The sequence below is a fragment of the Centruroides sculpturatus genome, unplaced genomic scaffold, assembly GCF_000671375.1.
Source record: "Centruroides sculpturatus isolate CEXI.00-Female unplaced genomic scaffold, Cexi_2.0 scaffold169, whole genome shotgun sequence".
In the NCBI taxonomy this organism is placed as follows: domain Eukaryota; kingdom Metazoa; phylum Arthropoda; class Arachnida; order Scorpiones; family Buthidae; genus Centruroides; species Centruroides sculpturatus.
The window spans coordinates 439,968-457,155 of NW_019384492.1; the positions used below are offsets into that span (position 1 = coordinate 439,968).

The 17,188-nt window shown below is 30.4% G+C and overlaps 1 protein-coding gene across 1 annotated transcript in view; it reads left to right on the top strand.

The window, feature by feature from the left end:
- Window positions 1–3,148: 3,148 nt before the first annotated feature.
- LOC111621810 (signal transducing adapter molecule 2-like) overlaps window positions 3,149–17,188 on the top strand; it is a 75,534-nt gene continuing 61,494 nt past the window's right edge. Inside the window, exon 1 of the mRNA XM_023364057.1 lies at window positions 3,149–3,303. Within this exon, the coding sequence (XP_023219825.1) occupies window positions 3,261–3,303 (43 nt within the window). The 5' untranslated portion in view covers window positions 3,149–3,260. The remainder of the gene's footprint in view (window positions 3,304–17,188) is intronic.

Genomic DNA, 17,188 nt, shown 5'->3' on the forward strand with positions numbered 1-17,188 from the left:
CAAAATTAAAAATCATCACAACTATAGCATTCCGTCATGGGTGCAGCGTTTATCTTATGGAGGGCTTATTAAACCTACTGATGAATGGCTAGCAAAAATTATAGAATGGAATAAATATTTCGAAATATATCACGATGAATCGTATAAAAAAGGCCCCGGAGTTGTACAGAATTAGTCAGTGGAAACAGTTTTACCTTTTACTTTAATAAAAGATTTTTGTAAATTAAGAACTATAATAAGAATTAATTATAGAAATCTTAAACAAGAAAACTATAAAATATTGAAAAGAATGCCTTCTGAAAATGGTGATTGTCGAAAAAAAATTAAAAAGTTAAGTAAGATAATCACATAATAAAAAATATAGCTCATTAATTTGTTAAATAAATATTAGACAAAAGACTTGTAAATTTATTGACGTACAGTACACTTATTAAATCCGAAAATTCTACAGTAGTTTACATTTAGTAGTAATTTAATAATTAATTAAGAAATGATTTAATATTTTATCGTATTTTGTTATTTGAAAGATCTGTCATGTTGAAGTAGAGGGCTTGCTGTGACATCACATAGATCCAAGGTCACGCTAACAAATGTACGGGATCTGGCTATCCTTGTAGTTTAAAGTCCTTGGTCCACAGCCCTCATATTTGTTTAAGGGGAATGTTAGATATACTAATTTGTAGAATAGCTAAAATAATAATGTACTCATATATCTGTTATCTATATCATTATTTAAGTTAGTAAATTAAGTCGGTACATTGCAGTGTGAGCAATATGTTTGTTCTTTATACTTTCTTCTTTTATCTTTATTTTTGTGTTATTTATGTTTATGAAGCTATTTTTTTTTTTATTTTAGGTTCCGATTATTTTAACAAAAAGTTTGTTTCTTGTAAATATCTTATCTGATGTTTCGTTTTCAAATAATCACAAATCAACGGAGACATTTTAAAATTAAACATTCAATTTTACAATAAATTAACTATCAAAAATGTTGAACATAAAATTACTATCAAAATGTATCTGTAATTAACGTTTAATTACACAAATACACTTACAATGTTTTTACTGAAATACTGATATTTTATCAACAGTAGACTGATAAAATTATATTGTCTGGCCCAAGTTTTAACTTATATCTATACTGTGGAATTTGAAAATCATAAACAAAAATTATCGTACTGCAATTAATATTTATGTTAAAATTTATTTTGATGAAGAAAAAGTTTTGTTAATTTTTAATTAACGAACAATTACAGTTGACCCTCCCTATAACACTGTTGATAATTCCGTATTATATGAATTCCATGTTGTACATGCCACTTAGATTTTACAAATACGTGTACCGGGCTGTGAACGGCTCACGTATTTGTAAAATATAAGTGACTTGTACAACATGGAATTCGTATAATACGAAATTATCAACAGTGTTATAGGGGTCTACTGTATTTATTGTTCGTTAGGCTGAAATTTTTTTTTTATCATATTTCAATTTATTTAATTTAAAATATATATTCCCCACTTCAAATTAGTACTGTAATGTCTTTCCCCTATACACTATACTTTTCTATTAACAATAGAGTCGTGACGGTCGTCTATTAACTACTTTCAACGAAAATTTTTGAATTGAAATAACATGACTTCGGATGAAAACCAGAAGTTCTTTTATAGTTAATCGGGGCCTTCTGTCCTTACGGTTTCCATTTCCTGTCTCGAATTTCATGTATATAACTTATTTCAGGAGGTTAAGGAAAGATAGATGGACAGACGGACGACAGTGGGAATTTATAGGTTTACATTTTTTTGCAAATTGCAGCCCAATAATGAATATATTAATTGACAGAATGTTGACAGAATTTGATTTCTCTGTGTCTTTTAGGGCAGCGGTACCCAACCTTTTTATCGTCGCGGACCGGTCAACGTTTGATATTTTACCGCGGCCCACTGAGGGGGGAAGTTGATTGTTTATATTTTAGATTGATTTAATTTAATAATTTTAATTTAATTGTATTTAAACATGCCTTCAAAATAAAATATAGTTACACCAAAAAATGAATATAATGTGATTTAACATTTTAACTCACTAGAACGTTAAATCAATGAAAACCCTGAGCTTGTTTCTTTGCAACAAGATGGTTCCATCTGGAGGTAATAGGTGATAATAACACCCGAAGTGTGTTTCTTATGTCCAGTTTATTCCGTTGTTCCGTCGTCCATTAAAAGTCGCACAAAACCAAGAGAAATATACCATAGTAAATAAAATGAAACTACTGTACCGGTAATTTAATGTTCCTTGGGCGGCCCAGTATCATTTGAGCCACGGACCGGTACCCGACACCAGCCCGGGAGTTGGGGACCACTGTTTTAGGGTACTTTGTATAAAATAAATGCTATCTAAGAGGCTGTTCATAAATGACGTCCACACTGAAAGAGAGGGAGTGGGGTTAAGACAAGTCAGACAAGGGGAAGAGAGGGATTGAGCTTCGTTGGACGTCTGTTTATTTGATTAAATTTTATACAGTTTATGCATTTTATTATATTTACTTCATAATTTATTGTATGTTTCGTTTCAACTTTTGATATCTATCATTCATAAAGTGATAAAGGTTAAGTGGGATCGAGTTTTGTTGGAGACGTCTAAAGAGAGGAGGAGTTGCGGAAACTTGGACAAACTATAACAAGAGATCTATGAATTTCAAGAAAATGTGGACGTAATTTATAGCCAGCCTCTAATTACTTGAATTTTTGTTAATATGTACAGTACAAATGCTTACAAATAGCCTAACAATTAACTGAAGAGAATGGGCAACTTTATTAACATTATATTTTTATGTTTTTTAACGTAAAAACTATTTTTGTTTTAATCACGTTTTCAATATTTGGATGAATTAGCCGGATAGTCGAGAGAATAGAGTGGCAGCCTACCACTCTGGGTACCCGGAATTTCTCTGGGGGGTGGTGGTCCATTCCATTCTCGGATATGTCAAACCCGGCCGAACCACAGTGAAGTAGATAAATAGTCCGAGTGTTCACGGGGCAGAAAAAATAAAGAAATAAAATAAAAATTAAAAAAAACCAAAAATACTGTAGTATCGAAAAATCAGAATTAACGGCAAAAATTTTAGATTGTAATCACTTCAGAGGGCGCTGGCAGCAGTCATGCGCAGTTTATGATTAAATGCAATAACATTGAGTCATTTCGAAGTTTTGCTGAAAAATTAGGTGATAGATTATAAAATTAAATCGCTTTTTGTTTCGCCAATATGCCATTTTTCAGTAGTTCTTCACCTTTTGATCAAGATGTGGGTAAGTAAATTATTATTAATACATAAAAATATACGAAATACTTACATGCAGTTAACCCTAAGATTGTCAATAAAAAGAATATTTTTGATGAAGGAAAAAGAAATAATTTGCAGACGTAAGCTACAAACAAATAACTCTTGTTTACTTTTAACACATAAGAATGCTTCTGTCTTCTATCGACAAATCATTTATTTCTGTTTTTTCTTTATTTACAGGCGACGTACACAAGTAAACATACAATTCTCTTGCAGTGAAAATGATTAATTAATGCATTTCATTTCTTGAAATGTGAATATCTATTTTTAGATTTTTCATTGTTAATGTTTGATTTCAAATCTTATCACGTTTCTAGAAAAAATGTTCAATAATCTTAATTATTACTTGTAATACACTAATAAAAGTCAGATTATTACATTTACATTAAAAAATTAACTTAATTTATACCAAGAATATTGATTGAAAAAAAGTAAATCGTTATTTAATATTGTTGATTGTGAAATCTTTTATCTGTTTTTTTTTTTTTTTTTTAAGAATGCATCAGTCATTACGATTTTTTTTAACTCTGATTATATTGGTTGTAATTAGTCATTGCAAAAATTATACAAAGAACTCTCTCTTAATTGTTTTTAAAATAATATAACAAGAAATGTTTGTAATTCTTTCAGATATAACATATTGATCATTCTTAATAATTAAAATAGTATTCTTAGTGTAATAAACTAGTATTCTGTAGCAAAATTACTGATTATTAATATTTCTTTTAATTATGAACAGGCCTTGTTTAGTTAATTATATGTGCGATGCCACTTATCTGTGTCTAAAGAGCTCCCAAATAACAATTTGTAATTAAAATTCACAAATACAAATATCAGTGGCATGCTGTGACATTTGATGATAGGGAAGCTGTGTAAGAAGCCGATTTCCAGGGGAAATCAGTTACTTGCGTGTCAGTGATGGTCTAGGGTCCATTTGTATGTGCGTGGTGGTGGAGGAGACAAAGACAACAAGTATCTGACAAAAACCATTTATTTTAACATAAAATAAACATTCACTATGTACAAAATAGTTTGTTTTAGGACATTCAGCTGTTCGGACATCCTGAGTGTCAATGTGGTTCTTTGATTGTCAATTGATGATCAAAACCCGGGACAGTGGCGTTGACAAGCCTGTAAGGCACGGGGAGACTTTGTCTGTTGGCGTCGGGGACATGGTCTAAGTCCGAAGTGGCACGGGTTACAGGTTGGCACAATAGACGAGAAACTGCTTTTTTTTTGCGCGTTGACACATAGTGTTTTGATTTTTCAGAATGTTAACCAAGTGTGAGGTGTCCTTGATTGTCGGGGATTATATCAATCTCCGTTCTTTCTTTCATCCATTTTGATTGGTCGTTCTCCCTCAATCCCGCTTTCTGAGTGGCTGGTCCCTCGTAACTAAGAATTATGAGACTCCTACCTGGAGCACGAGAAAGGTCAAAATCGAAGATGAATTCAATCTTCCACCAATCATAAGACGACTTCCTTCTGTGATTTATAATTTCTGTGTCGCAGTTTGATATAAACAATGAGTGTCTGATTACAAATGACTTTTTTCTGTTTTTTTAAACTAATAGATTTTTCTCTAAATTAACCGTTTTTTTTTTTGTCTTTCGTGACGGTTCGGACCTGTCCGGAACCTCACATTTCCATAAAAAATTTTAAACAAATACTGGAAATGACAAAAATAAACAATTTGTATTTTAGTTCTAAAATACAAATCTCATAATACAAATTGATATGATACAAACAATGATAAAAAAACTTGTTTAATTTTTTTATATAAACTAACTCTATTCGGCAATTTTTTTCTGCAAAGTTGTTAATTACAGTACTTTATCATAAAAGTCGCTCCATCAACATATTTTGAAAGCTCTTTTTCTATTGAAAGCAACACTAGCGACAACAATTTTTCTTTCAACCGAGTGTTCCTGTTGTTGAAAAACTGCACTCAACAGACACACTGGTAGATGGTACTGTAAAAATTAATGATATTAAATCATATAATTCTTTTAGTACATCTTTGTTCAGATTGTCATTAATTATAATACTTTTTGTGTCTAAGAGTTACTTGTCAATATAGTCTGGACATGAATATAAATATTGTGATTTACTATGTAATTTAAATAAATCAAAAATTTCCCATAAAATTTATTTAATTTAAAGAATTAAAACTCACTTGGAAAAATTGTTTTTCATAATATTTAAAATTATTAACATTTAAAAGTGATGAAAATTCTAAAGATTTTGTCTGAAAATCTCAATATAATCATAATTAAAAGAAAATTCTAATTAAATATAACTTTGCAAAGAAACGTAAAAATAACATTGAATATTCTTTACTTTTTAAATTTTAAAACAATTTACTTAGTCAAATAGCTCCCTATCAGTGGCTAAGGGATAGAATCATTGGAAGCGTTATGGTGTGTAGCATCCACCAACTAAACTGCCAGAAGTTGGTACTCTGTAAAGCACATGTGCTAATGCCTGTAAATTGGCTGCTTTACATCATTCAAATATTTTTGCCCTGAAAGCTGTCCCATATTCGACAATACAGTGCTTCCATTGAGAATATGCATACACGAATTGAGCTTAGAATATACAATAGCAATCTTATCGTTGTTTTTTACAGATATTTTATTATTATTATACTGCATTATGTATTTTATTACAGATTTCATATAGAAATCTCTAATAAAATACATAATGTGGTTATAATAAAATATTAATTTTAAACCTAATTCAAAGTATGTTCAAATACGAAAATAATTGTGCAATATGTATTTATATTTTAGAAAGTACAAGGGAAATGGCGCTTCCACAGCTTCCAATGATGGCATGCCACTGACAAATATCTGTTCAAATAGAATGCATACCTATGATCTAGTAAACTAGAAACATTCCTTAACACATTTGTTTGTTGGATGATTTAAACTATTCATATACAGTAGATCCCCCTATAAGACGGTAGATACGTTCCGTTCTTTATGAATCAATTTTGTAGGAATCATAGTTTACGGACTACGGCTGTTTGAAAGGTTTTCTTTCATAAAATTAATCGATTCTAGACTAATTCGACTCAACATTTCCAAAATACGTATATTTTTTTGAAAATAATCCGTATAAACTACGTTATAAACAAAAAATTGTAGGATTACTTACCGAGTGTGTACCCTTTGACTACGCTCGTTGCTAAAGCTTGGTTTCGTCGCGGAACAGCGCATCAAATTGCGGCCGCGATTTCTGATATTATTTTTCTGCGAAAACTTCGTTGACCTTTGGAGACATCATTAATATAAATAATTTTTATGGCCGTTAAATAAGAAATGTTTCTTTCACAAGAAATGTATAAAATTACAGTACTAAACAGACGATAGGTCGCCTAACTCGCCGTAGCGTGACGCTAGACGGCGAAAAATATATATTTAATTATAATAAAGTTACAATAAATTAAGTTAATATATAATTATATATACAGTACCTAATTTATATATAATTAATATATAATTATATGTACAGTACCTAATTTATATATAATTTATATAATACTGTCCAGACGATAGAAATCTCTCCGTAGCGTGGCGCTACGGACGGCGGGTAAGTAGTTCGGCTGCCCGATGACGTTTTACGTATTATAGGAGTTATTTTTACCGTTGTTTACGGATAATGCCACAATTTTTATAGGAATCATAACTATAGGAAACGCTTTTATAGGGGGATCTACTGTATATTATTTTCATTAAAATTGACAACTATACAAAACTTGAAAATTATAAGTAGAAAAAATTGTTGTAATGAAATATGATAAATGATATGAAATCCATATAATTTTAATTATAAAAATATCATATATATGGAATTGTATTATAAAAAAAAATATTTCAGTGAAATGGAATAAAAAATTTTAATTATATTGAAATTTCTTTGCATTCATATAAACATTTAACAATAATATAACTTAATCAATAACCAGATCCAATTTATTAATATTCAAATATTGACTGCTAGATTTTCAGATTATAACTAAAATAATGATTTATTAATCAAACTAATATAATTTGGCCTAAAGAGTAAACAGGTAAGACTTCATCTTTTGTTTGGTTCAAAATTAAATAATTTAAATTTTGGAAGAGAAGATTGACTTGGAAATACTCAAATCTACAACTGCTTATTCTCCATATCGCTGTCAAGAGAGGAGGTAAGGTGGGAAGTTTTTTCCCAAAGTCTGGAGAAAATTTAGGGGTCTATAGTGGTTCCTATACCTATAAATTAATGTTAATTTTTACTAACAAAAAATAAACCTTTAAGACTGTTTTTGTATTAATAAAGAAACATTTCATGTATTTCATATGCTCAAAAAAAATCCTCTACCATTGGACTCCATACAAGCTCTCTGTGGCCCCTGTCTTCAGATATGTTTATCTGTTACAGATGCTAGATCTCTTTTAAGATAAAATAAGTCAGCTGAGAGTTAGAGCTGTGGATATAAGACACCTTCACTTAGTGCTGCAATTGATTTGTATGATTGTATGATCTAAATTAATATGACTACAATTGGATCAATTGGATATGACATAAAATGAATCTGTATGACAAACTAAAGTTATTGGTTTGAATCCTGCTTTGGGTCAATCTTTTCTTCCAGATTTTTCTAAGTTATTTAATTTAATTCAAAATGTTATGCTGCAATCTTCTGCTGTAATTAATTATTAATTACAGCAGAAGATTGCAGCATAACTATCTACCTACAAGATTAAACTATTTAGTTTTATTAATCAATCATTAACTTAGTTATAACACAAAAACTCTGGTAGTTAATATTTGAATATTAATTAAATTAACAATATTTGAAGAATTTGCATTATTATGCATAAATTTGATTATTTCAGTTTTTAAATAAAACTAAAAATCTACTTTATTGGAGAATGATTGTTAATTTAAATTTGCACACTCCAATAAACCTTTCAAGTTAATCTATTAATTCAATTGTGTTTGTAATAGATTGTATACTTTTTGATATATGTAATGTATTGTAGAGAAAAATATAATAAGTTTTATAATTATTGTTCTGTGAAAAATTTATCTAAGTGTTCAAAATATATTCTAACATTTAAACCAGTCATTCTCAATTTTTATGGCTTTCCCTTATTTTTTTTTGTTATCTTATTGTTATGATTTCTGTAAGCATACTGAACCAATTAAAATATGTATTTGTCATCAACATCTGTCAAATGTAAACATATTTTTTGATTTCTTGGTGGTGTTTATGAAATTGAAAAATAAACAGTGCTCAAAGCTTATATATTTTTATTTATACAAAAGTAATTTAGAAAAACTAAGATAATATTAATATTGGGTAAATAAAAAATGAACAAAAAAATTAAAATACAGTGGAACCTTGGTATACGACCTTAATCCGTTCCTGGTGTTTGGACTTATACCGAACAGGACATATACCAAACCAACCTTTCCCGTAAGAAGTAATGTAAAAATGATTAATCCTTTCTCATGTAAAAAAATGGCTGGCTTTAAACACGTCATTTTTCTGGCTAGTTCCTGCTTGATTTTTCATGAGATCAGCATGTATCCTTTTAGCTTTCTCACAAATAATTGCTTCTGATACGCTGTCACCAGCACACTGTTTTTCAGTTATCCAAAGTTAACCAATTTCTCAACATGATCTAATGTCTTCGATCTCTGTTTAGAAATTGATTTAACTCCTTTCGCAATGTTAGCAAATTTAATAATGTTTTTATTTTTCATGATTGTCGATAGCATCATTCTTGGAATACGGTATGCAACAGTTAAATCTCGAACATGCATGCCACCTTCATATTTCTCAACAATCTCTTTTTTCAGTTCCATTGTGATTCTAGTCATTTTTTTAGTTTTCTGTTGCTTTTCATTTGCCTTTTTGTAATTCGTGATTAATAAAAATAATAAAATTTTACTTACAAATTAAAATCAGAAGAAATTTAACAAAGTTATAAACCGTGGCACCATGAACATCTAGTCTGGTCCTAACACCAATGGTGCTACTTGTTCATAGATGGTGCATATAAAATAAGTCGTATACCGAGCAAAATTTGTTTCGTTCAAACAGGACGTATTCTAAAGCAGACGTATACCGAGGTATCACTGTATTAAAAATACACTTATAATTAAAAACAAGAAATTCAAAATAAATGGCCTAAGGAGAGTAATGAAGTATAAAAATAGTAAATACTTAAGTCAATCAAACAAAAAAGTGATGAATAAGGAGGTTTATAAATAAAGTAAAAATCTTTTTGTAAAAATTTAAAAATATAAAATATAAAAAAAAATATGTATTTAAAAATAACATAAATTGAAGATTAATTACAAATAAAATTTGCTGTTTTCTTTTTAAACCATAGGAACAAAATTAACACTAATAGAATCAATCTTTTCTTTGAGATTCTTCCCTGCCTGTAATTTTTTTTGTTGTGTCCTTAAAGAATGTTGGCTAGCATTGATGACACTTGTGTATTAGCTACAGCTCTCCTGAATAATGTGTTGTTGTTTGCCCTATATCAATAAATTTAAATTTTCAGCCATTATTTTTTTTGCCTATCTAGTATATGTCTTCCTTCTATTTTCCCTGAGTAATAATTTGCATTAATTGATATTTATTACTCTTCATAATATACCAAAGATATTCCAATTTTCTTCTCCTTTATAGCATCTATGGTTTTAGTTCTTTTTTTATTTAATTGTTTTGTTATATCTTTATTGAGAACTCTGTCCATCCACACCAGATTACGTCTATAGACAGCACTTCGCAGAAATTCAACATTGTGATAGGAATTTAATTCCTATATACACTGATGGATCTAAATCAGATAACTATGTTGGTTTAGCCTTTGTTTGCCAGGATGAAATCGTGGCAGAAAAAATAGCATTAAATTCATCCATTTTTACTGCTGAGTTGCAGGCTATTTATTTAGCCCTAAATTATATAAATAGGAAAGGTCATTGTTGCAGCGTGATTTACACTGACTCAGTTAGTGCACTTCAGGCTTTGATCTCATCTGAACCTAGTTCTCACTGTATAGTGATTAAAATCCATAATCTGATTTGCCATCTTTTTGCAAGGAATCTCTCTAAAATTTTGTTGGGTCCCAGGCCATGTAGGTATAAGAGGAAATGAAGAAGCTGATGCAGCTGCAAAGTCAGCAAGTCCTTCTCAACATACAATGTTTATTAAAGGAGGTGATTTGAAGCTAGTTGTTAAAAACAACTAGCAGAGAGATGGCAAAATGTATGGAACGCACAAGTCCACAATAAACTACATGAGATCAAACCTATGATAGAAAACTGGACACATAAGAAACCCTATGACAGATCTGAGGTTATTTCTACTCAGTTGATCATCAATACCTTTTGAAGGGCGATGAGCAGCTAGTATGCCAGTATTGCAATTGTCCTCTTACTATAAAACACATACTGCTCGATTGCTCTGCCTTTGAGACCAGGCATAGACAGTATTTTGGGACATGGTGTTTGACAGAGATTCTGGGCCAGAGGCCCAATCTTTATAATGTATTGGACTTTTTAAAGGTCACTAATTTGTACAAAGAAATTTAACTATTTATTTATTTATTTACTTATTTTTTTCACCTTTTTGTGTGTTGTTGTTTGTATGTTCTTATTATGTATATACTCATTGTTGATTCTTTGTTGTTATTTTATATAATATATATATATTGAGTTGGGCAAAAGAACCATTTGGCATGGCACAGCTTGGCCCTTGTGCCAAAAAACCACAACCAACCAACTAACCTGCCCATCCATGATATTTTCATGATTTTTCTGTAATGCCTTGCCCCTAGTTAATTAACACTGTTCATTTTTACAAAGCCAGATTTATCCTGTTTAATTCTTGCTCTGATTTTACTTTTACATTTCCAGTTGTCACTTAACTGGCATCATAGATATTTTATTTTTTTAACTTATTTGATCTGAGTGTTATTTATTCTGATATCTATATCCACATCAATGTTATGTATGGTTATGTAAATTATTAAAAGTTATTCTGGAACCAGATTCTTGTAAAAATTTAAAAAATAATACAAATTGAAGACTAAATATTAAACTCTTCACAAATATTTCTTTTCCTAACATTCTTGGCTACTACTGATATACACAACTACAGTATTTTCCAGTGACTAGTGCTAAACTTAAGGGTAATAGAGGAAAGGAAAGAAGGCTCTGCCTTCTTTTATCTTCAATTCTGTAATTGCTAACTTGCACAAGTATCCCTTTATTGAAGCTTTTGTGCAGGTGATGCCTTTGTTTTCAGGTAGTACTGAATTTGTCTTATAAAAAAATTAGCATAAAACCTAATGAATTAAACCAACTCAATACATTAACATTACCAAATAATTTGCCCAATTTTTATTGGGCTATATTTTAAGGCTACTTAATAATCAGAATCAAAGCAATTTGTCGAGTGGTAGGCATTTAGCTGCCATCTGTTGATAAATTTAATATTAGAAATAAATTAATTTTTAAAATTAAATTTAGAAAATTTTGGAAAAAAGAATTGGCTCTTAGCATGACTCAACCTACAACTGCTAGCTCTACAGTTGCATTGCCAGTTATGCTATCCAGATCCCAGTGTGATCTTTGCTTCCAGAACTAATAATTAATAAATTCAGATATAATCATTTAGATTTTGTTAACTCTATTACTTATTGGAAAAGTTGAACTGTGCATGAATCCATCTTTCAATTGTCCATAGCTTTCTTTTTCATTTATTTCATACTATGACTTTCCTTCAGTCTTTGACCCCCAGGGACTTCTTGACCCATGTTGAGCCCTTGATTTAAACTAGTATTGCAAATCTTAGAAAGATTAGAACAAAATGTTTGTTTATCTATATACAGCAGAACCTCGATTATCCGGACCTCTATTATCTGGATTTTCGATTATCCGTATTGTTCAAAATAAACAAAAATTTTACAAATTTGCTGATTTGCATTTGGCGAATTACGACACTGTTTATGTACGTGATGGAATGCATAACATTTTTTGTTTCAACAACGTCTCACCCAGCACAGTGGTTGTAAACTCTTAAATATATTTTGCATTGTAATAAAAATATAACTTGACATACGTATTTATAAATAATTTATATTCAAATTACATCATTTCTATGACCAAGGGCGGTGTAAGGCATGGGCAACGTGGGCCACCGCCTACACCTCGCGGTCAGAAGGGCCTCTCGCCTCGAAGGTTTATGCATTACTTAAAAGCCGAGAACGCGACAAAAAAATTTTACTCGTCATAAAACGATAAATAGTTTGTCAAATTTTTATCCATAAAAATGCAGTTTCAACTGCTTTTTATTTTATAAAATCCGTCTTCTTGAGCCATCAGAGGGCCTTTTAAGCAATAGCTAGTCTGTTAGTGCTGGTCAGTAGTAGTACAAATTCAATACGAACGTTTGTTTCTTGAAAATTTGATCACAATTTAAATACAGTATTTATTTTTAATATTACCGATACGTCATCGAAAAGAAAACGTGTTGTATTATCATTAAAAGACAAATTAAAGTATAGGTAGCCCTCGGTTTACGCCGCAGTTCCATTCCTACAAAAGCCGGCGCAAATTGAATTGGCGTAAAATGAACCCGTATTTACAGTGAGGTATAGGGTTAGGTTCTACATAAGTAAAAAATAAGCTAATAATTTTGTTTATTAATACAATATAATAAAAAATACATATAAATTTTTAATTTTTAAAATGTATTTTATCATAAAATAAAGTAAAATGTTTTTATTTAAAAATTTTAGTTCCAAATTTCTTACATTTTTCGGAAAAAGTATCCATCTTTAATTGTTTACATTTTTGATTTCTTTCATTAAGAATTTCGGAATATGGTCGAATATGATGCTCCTTTTTACATTTGCACTTTGCTCCCAATGTTGTCTAACTCAAACTTCATCCGTCAAACTTTTCTTAGTTGAAAGGATACGTTAACCCGACGTAGAGCTACAGGTGAGCGAAGACACTGATTGGTTGACCACCGGTTGCTGTAGCGCATATATAAGGTCAGTTTGAGCAGGAAAATTCAAGGTGGCTAAGAAGAGATAAATATCGTCTGGCCAACGAGAAGTAGATTTGTCTCACTAACGATAATTTGTGATCGCCAGAAGCGCTATTGCATCGTAAGGTGTTTTCCTGAACGAAATGATACGGGATACATTCATTGGCACTATGGATTTGGACGCCATTTATTGGACTATTAAGTTTAATATCTTGACTCGTGGGTACCTAAACGTTTAGTATTTTACTATTAATTTAATGCAAATGTATACATACCCAATAATATTAAACAGAAAAAATAAATATATTGAATAAAAATCTTTGTTTTAACGAATGTCACAATGTCGCGGCTTGGTAAATACTGAAATGAAAATCAGTCTAGCATAGGGAAAATCGGGGAATTACACCTCAAAACGGCGAGTTGCGCAGCGGCGTTATTGTGAATTGGTATAAATTGAACTGGCGTAAACCGAGGGCTACCTGTATTTGTTTCGATTATCCGAATTTTTCCTTATCCGGACTACCTTCATCCCCAATTAGTCTGGATAATCGAGGTTCTACTGTATATAAAAATGAATGTATGTCTGTGTGTCTGTCCTTCATGCATTACCACACCGTTTATCCGATTGCCATGAAACTTTGGGAAGTTGTTTAATATACTCCCGTGAAGGTTTCTGGCATAGTACATTTATCCTATGATAGATGGTGCGAGTGTATACGAGAATTTCACTGTGTGTTCGATTGATTTCAAATTGTGAAGACCGTTTCCCCCTCCAAAAAATATCTCTATATATGCATTTGTAAACTGTTATTTACGATATTTGTAATCATTTTTGTTTAATCACTTTATTTCAACTTTTTTTTGCTAATTACGTATTCGCTTGAACTTTGTTAAAACCTTAACTGTATCCCGAACAAGAACTGAAGTTGTAGGAGCAAATTCGCCTATTTTACCAATCTAGGGATCCTCCTTTTCCAAATTTTAATATCAACTCAAAATAATTTAAAAAGACAAATTACAATAAAACGGTTTATTATCAAACTATCAGAAATTTCACAACATGCCAAGGAAGAGAGGAAGGAGCAATTAAATAATCAAAATTATAAAGGATTTTAAAAAATATATAAAAATGGGAAATATCGCACTTCTAACAATCTCTGCGAGTGTGTTAAAGAATCCGTGCTTCTCACATGTACAATTGTATGTGGCCAGCTCACGCGTTGGAAAACCTTCTGATTTATTCGTGTACACACCAGGCGGAATAACAAAAAATATTGTGTATCCACAAGCACTCCAATAAATAAATAGAATTGAAATGACACTTTGAAATGTTTTCCCGATGAAAATGAATAATAATAATAAGTTTCAATAAAAATGAAATGTAAATTTAATTTTATCATAACAAGTTTGCTTGAATTTTGTTTCTTCTGAGATCGTAGCAATGCGCAACGGGTAAGCTAGTATTAAATAATTCTTACTTGTTTTATTTATGGGATTTTAAAAGAAATTAAAATAATAAAAAAATTGTTACTTATATAAGTAATGAACATAAAATAAATATGTAATTAAAAAATATCTATTGATATATTTCATATTAAGTTTTATGTAAAGTTTTCAGATTTTGTTTTAGATAAAAGTCTGTTCAAATTCAAAACTTTATCTTATTGCTTAATGTTACAAATTACAAACAAATTGAAAATAGAAATTAAGAACTAAAAATTATATCAGACTAATTGCTAATTGCCAGTAGTAAAGATACAATAATGGTGATAATGTTTTAAATACTATCTTAATTTTAAAGCAGTGGTTCTCAAGGAGTATGCTTGTAAAGTCGAATGAATTAAATGAGAATGACGTCATTGCTATTCTTATTTTGTTAGACTTTTCGACTGATTTGTTTATAACTAAATGGTTGTTTCTAAAATCGAAGATATGAATGTTGCTAGTGCAGCATTATCCGAAATATTTTTCTTAGATTGTTTCGGGTGGACAATTATTTCTATCATTTCACATTTTAATTCACAATTTAAACACTTGAGTAGATTCAGAAACATTGATATCATTGGCCGCCACTTTCTTAATAAAGTAAACTAACTATTTCCTTCGTGAACTTTGTTAGAGTTTTGTTTGAAATGTCATCACTGTAGAGTATGTGCACTGAGCGAGACCGATTCGTTACTAATGTGTTTAACTCATTTGACTTTACGAACATACCCAAAGTTTGGTCCACAGTAGGGACATATCCAGGAGGTGCTTGTGGTGCTGCAGGGAACTTTTGACATCAAAGCAGTCAGTTTTGTTACTTTAAAATAAAAAATAAATGTAATAATGCATATTGCATGACTTCAGTTAGGTAAGATTAGATAATTTAACTAATTTTAAAGTAATTGAACTGAAAAGTTACAGGACACCTGTGCCTTGCTCCTCCTCAATCTGTTTTGTACAGCACCCTTACTCTCAAAATTCTAGATATGCCATTGATCCACAGATTACTGGAAATCTATAAGCATGTGCCAAATGATCTGTGAAATGACCCATTTGTTTCTTTTAAATGTAATTTTATAGTTTAGCAAGAAGAAATAATAATTTTATATACTGTACTATTACTGAATAGACAAAATTTATAGGCATGGATTTTACTAGATAACCTTTACTAGTTTTTAGAATGACCTTTACTAGATAAGAATTTGTTGGAGCCTAGATGATTTGTCTGTGACTTAATTTAAGTGGTCTGCAGATCTTATAAATTTGAGAACATTGTTCTAAAGACATTTATATAAATTTGATCCCGTGTCAAAAGAAAATTAAGTGAATTGAAACATCTCAACTTTAATATTAGGTTGTTCGGAAAGTAAGTTCGTTTTTTTTTACCACTAGACGGATTAGTCATATTTTTCTCATTTCATTTGCCATTTTCATTCTAAACCATATTATCATTATATATTTTGACAGCTAGCATTTTAAGGTTTATTTGTAAATAATTTTATTTATTTTTGTGCAATTGTTTATTTTTTGTGTCCCATCAAATATGGAAGATTGGAAGCAGCATTCTCGGCATATTTTGCTCTTTTATTACCGAAAAGGTAATAATGCTATTCAAGCGAGAAAAAAAATTATGTGACGTGTATGGAGAAGATGTATTGACAGAACAACAGTGCCAAAACTGGTTTACAAAAGTTCGTTCTGGCAATTTCAATATTGAAGATGCACCACGTTCTGGATGGCCAGTTGAAGCCAATGAAAACAAAATAAAAGTACTGATTAAAACAAACTGCTGAATCATGTGAAATCACTTATATGAAATCACTAAGAGATTAAATTTGTCAAATTGAACTGTTTATGATTACTTGAAACAAATTAGTTTAGTTTCAAAGCTCGATATATGGGTTCCACATGTTCTTAAAGAGAGATGCTCTCTTTGGTGGGATTTTAAGGAAATTTGTTTTTGGAGCTTTTACCAATTTAACAATTGATTTGAAAGTGTACTGCCATCAAGTAAACAAATTGAGTAATATCATCAAACAGAAAAGGCAGCCAGAATTGATCAACAAAACAGGTGTAGTGTTTTACCACAATAATGTCAAATTTCACACAAGTTTGGTAACTTATCAGAAACTGTTATAACTTAGATGGGACATGCTATCACACCAACTATATTCATCAGATCCAGCACACTCAGATTATTACTTGTTCCGGTCTATACAAATTTTTTTTTAACTGTAAGACATTTACTTGAAATGACAATGTCAAAAATCACTTGGATCAGTTTTTTGTAAGCAACGAT